A 2,500-nucleotide genomic window follows, 5' to 3' on the forward strand; every position below is an offset into this window, starting at 1 on the left:
TATTATATTTTGTGTATTTCATTATTGTTTTGTGTGTATTTAATTTTTTTGTGTATTTCATAATTTGTTGTGTTATTATTAATATGATGTGTATATTTAGTTATTATTTTGCGTGTATTTTATTATTTTGTGTTTCATTATTATTTTGTGTGTTTTATTTCTATTTTGTGTGTATTTTATAATTTTATGTATTTCTTTTTTTATTTTGTGTATTTTATTTTTATTTTGTGTGTATTTTAAAACATAAATCACCTGTGAGGACGGTGGGTTTCTGGCTCCGCCCACTTTAATTATCCAGGTGATTAGAGGGAGAGCGCCCCCCCCCCATGAAGAACACACCACACAGAAGATTTGTAAAGATATTTAATTGTCATATAAATATTCAGTACAAAATATCACATTTTACAAAGCAGGTCGATGGGCGGGGCCTAAGTGTGGGGGGAGGGGGGTTCTATACACTGACACAACGCCACGGCTCAACACCACACGGTCACCAACATCGTCTACCGGGTTCACGTGGCGGCAACACCGAACACAGCGAGGACGCCGCCGGGGGGGGGAGGAGGAGAAGAAGAAGAAGGAGAGATGGCGGCGCAGTCTTCTTCCTCTCTTGGTGGACCGGAGGAGGAGGAGGAGGAGGAAGTCGTTCCGGTGAGTTCCAACAGTCTGAAACTGTCTCACCAACAAACGCTCTTGTTACCGATTTTCAAAATAAAGGTCAAAGTCTCTTTTTAGTCTTAAAGCTTGTTTCAGCCTCAAGCCACGCCCACCTTCTCTATTTAAAAAAACAAACTTTTCCCGGGGGGGGGGGAGTAAATTAATATTTGCTTTGCAAACACCCTGTGTGTGTTCTGTGTGTTTGACCTTCTGTTTGACCTTCTCTCTGAGAGACGAGGACACGCCTCCGGGTCCTAAGAGCCTCATTGGACGCCGCTCCAAAGGTCATGTGCCCCTTGATAAGCCACGCCCCCCCCCTCAGGAAATCAGTTCCAACACTACGAACGGCTACAGTAATGAGGAGGAGGAGGAGGAGGATTCTCTTCATCCAACAAGTTTAAGGAAAACTCTTTAATATATTTATTTTCTTCGTGTAATGTGATGACATCTGAAAGGTGATTTGGGTTGTTGTTGTTTTCTTGTGAGAATCTGACCCCAAATAAAAAATCATGTCTCCAGACGTCCGCTTTGTTTGTTTGTTTGTTTTTATAATTTTAAGGCAATTTTTTGGGGGAAGATTTTGTCAATTTCTAAGCTTATTTATGCTTCTTGTGGCTCTGAAGATCTCAATTATTAACACACCGATTCTATTTAATTTTCAAGGAAAGAAAAATATTTTATGATTTAATGTCGACGGTAAAGTTTCACCGACTTTTAATCTGACGCTCAAAGAGCCGCGAGAAATAATAATAAGAATGAAAAAGTCTTCATTAGATTACAGGATCTAATAGAAGAGAGAGAGGAACACGTCTTCTCTCTGTGTGTGTGTGTGTTTAATTTATCAGAAGAAGAAAGATAATAATTCTGAAGACATTCGGCTCAATACCTTAATATCTGGTGTTCGTCTCACCTCAAAAAGGTAAAAAAATCAGACACAACAACAACAACAACAACAAATGACCAACTGGTGTTTTTTCTCATTGTTTGTTTTCGGCCTAATCAAGACTCCAGATACCTAAGTCGATTCAATATCGTGAAGGAGAAGGAGAAGAAGAAGGAGAAGAAGGAGAAGAAGAAGGAGAAGAAGGAGAAGAAGAAGGAGGAGAAAAAGGAGACGAAGAAGGAGAAGGAGAAGGAGACGAAGAAGGAGAAGAAGAAGTAGGAGAAGGAGACGAAGAAGAAGAAGGAGAAGAGGAAGAAGAAGAAAAAGAAGAAGAAGAGCGGTTAATGTGAAAATTCGGACGATAGAAGAAAATAAAAGAGCCCCCCCCCCCCCCACACACACACACTGAACAGCGTATTGCATCACGTACACAAGCAACGATAGAAGTCACAATATGCAGCATGTTTGTTTGTTGATGTCCCGTAAACACTGAAGACCCAACGGAGCGTTTCTATTGGTCCTCGGAACTTTGGAAGGAAAAAATAAAATCAAATAAAAATAAAGACAAAGAAATATTTGAGTCTTTTTTCACACACGAATCAACACAACTACCACAGCGTTCACACGAGGTTCTGCCTCTGGCCACCAGGGGGCGACGAGCTCGTGGATAAACGTCCTTTTCCCACCATTTAGTTTTTCTTTACGCCACTCAGCGCGCCGCGCTCTGCCCGACGAGAAAAACAAACAAGTGTTTTCTTTTGAACGTGCTTTTGCTTCTCGTTACGAGTCCCCGCCCCCCCCGCCGTACATGTCCGCCAGCTTCTTGAACCGCGGCCCCCACTCGCTCAGGTAGTCGTAGTCCTGCTCGCCGCCGCTGCTCGCCGTCCCCAGCGAGCTGAGGGACTCGGCCGCGGAGCCGGCGCCCTCGTAGGCGTACGTGGCCAGCGAGTCGTACGGCGG

At 42.9% G+C, this 2,500-nt stretch overlaps 1 protein-coding gene across 1 annotated transcript in view; it reads right to left on the reverse strand.

The window, feature by feature from the left end:
* Window positions 1-349: 349 nt before the first annotated feature.
* Window positions 350-2,500, reverse strand: part of LOC130205967 (cadherin-6-like) — a 3,958-nt gene continuing 1,807 nt past the window's right edge. Inside the window, exon 2 of the mRNA XM_056433571.1 lies at window positions 350-2,500. This exon is cut by the window's right edge and continues 347 nt beyond it. Within this exon, the coding sequence (XP_056289546.1) occupies window positions 2,321-2,500 (180 nt within the window). The 3' untranslated portion in view covers window positions 350-2,320.

This window comes from Pseudoliparis swirei, chromosome 16, assembly GCF_029220125.1.
Source record: "Pseudoliparis swirei isolate HS2019 ecotype Mariana Trench chromosome 16, NWPU_hadal_v1, whole genome shotgun sequence".
In the NCBI taxonomy this organism is placed as follows: Eukaryota; Metazoa; Chordata; class Actinopteri; order Perciformes; family Liparidae; genus Pseudoliparis; species Pseudoliparis swirei.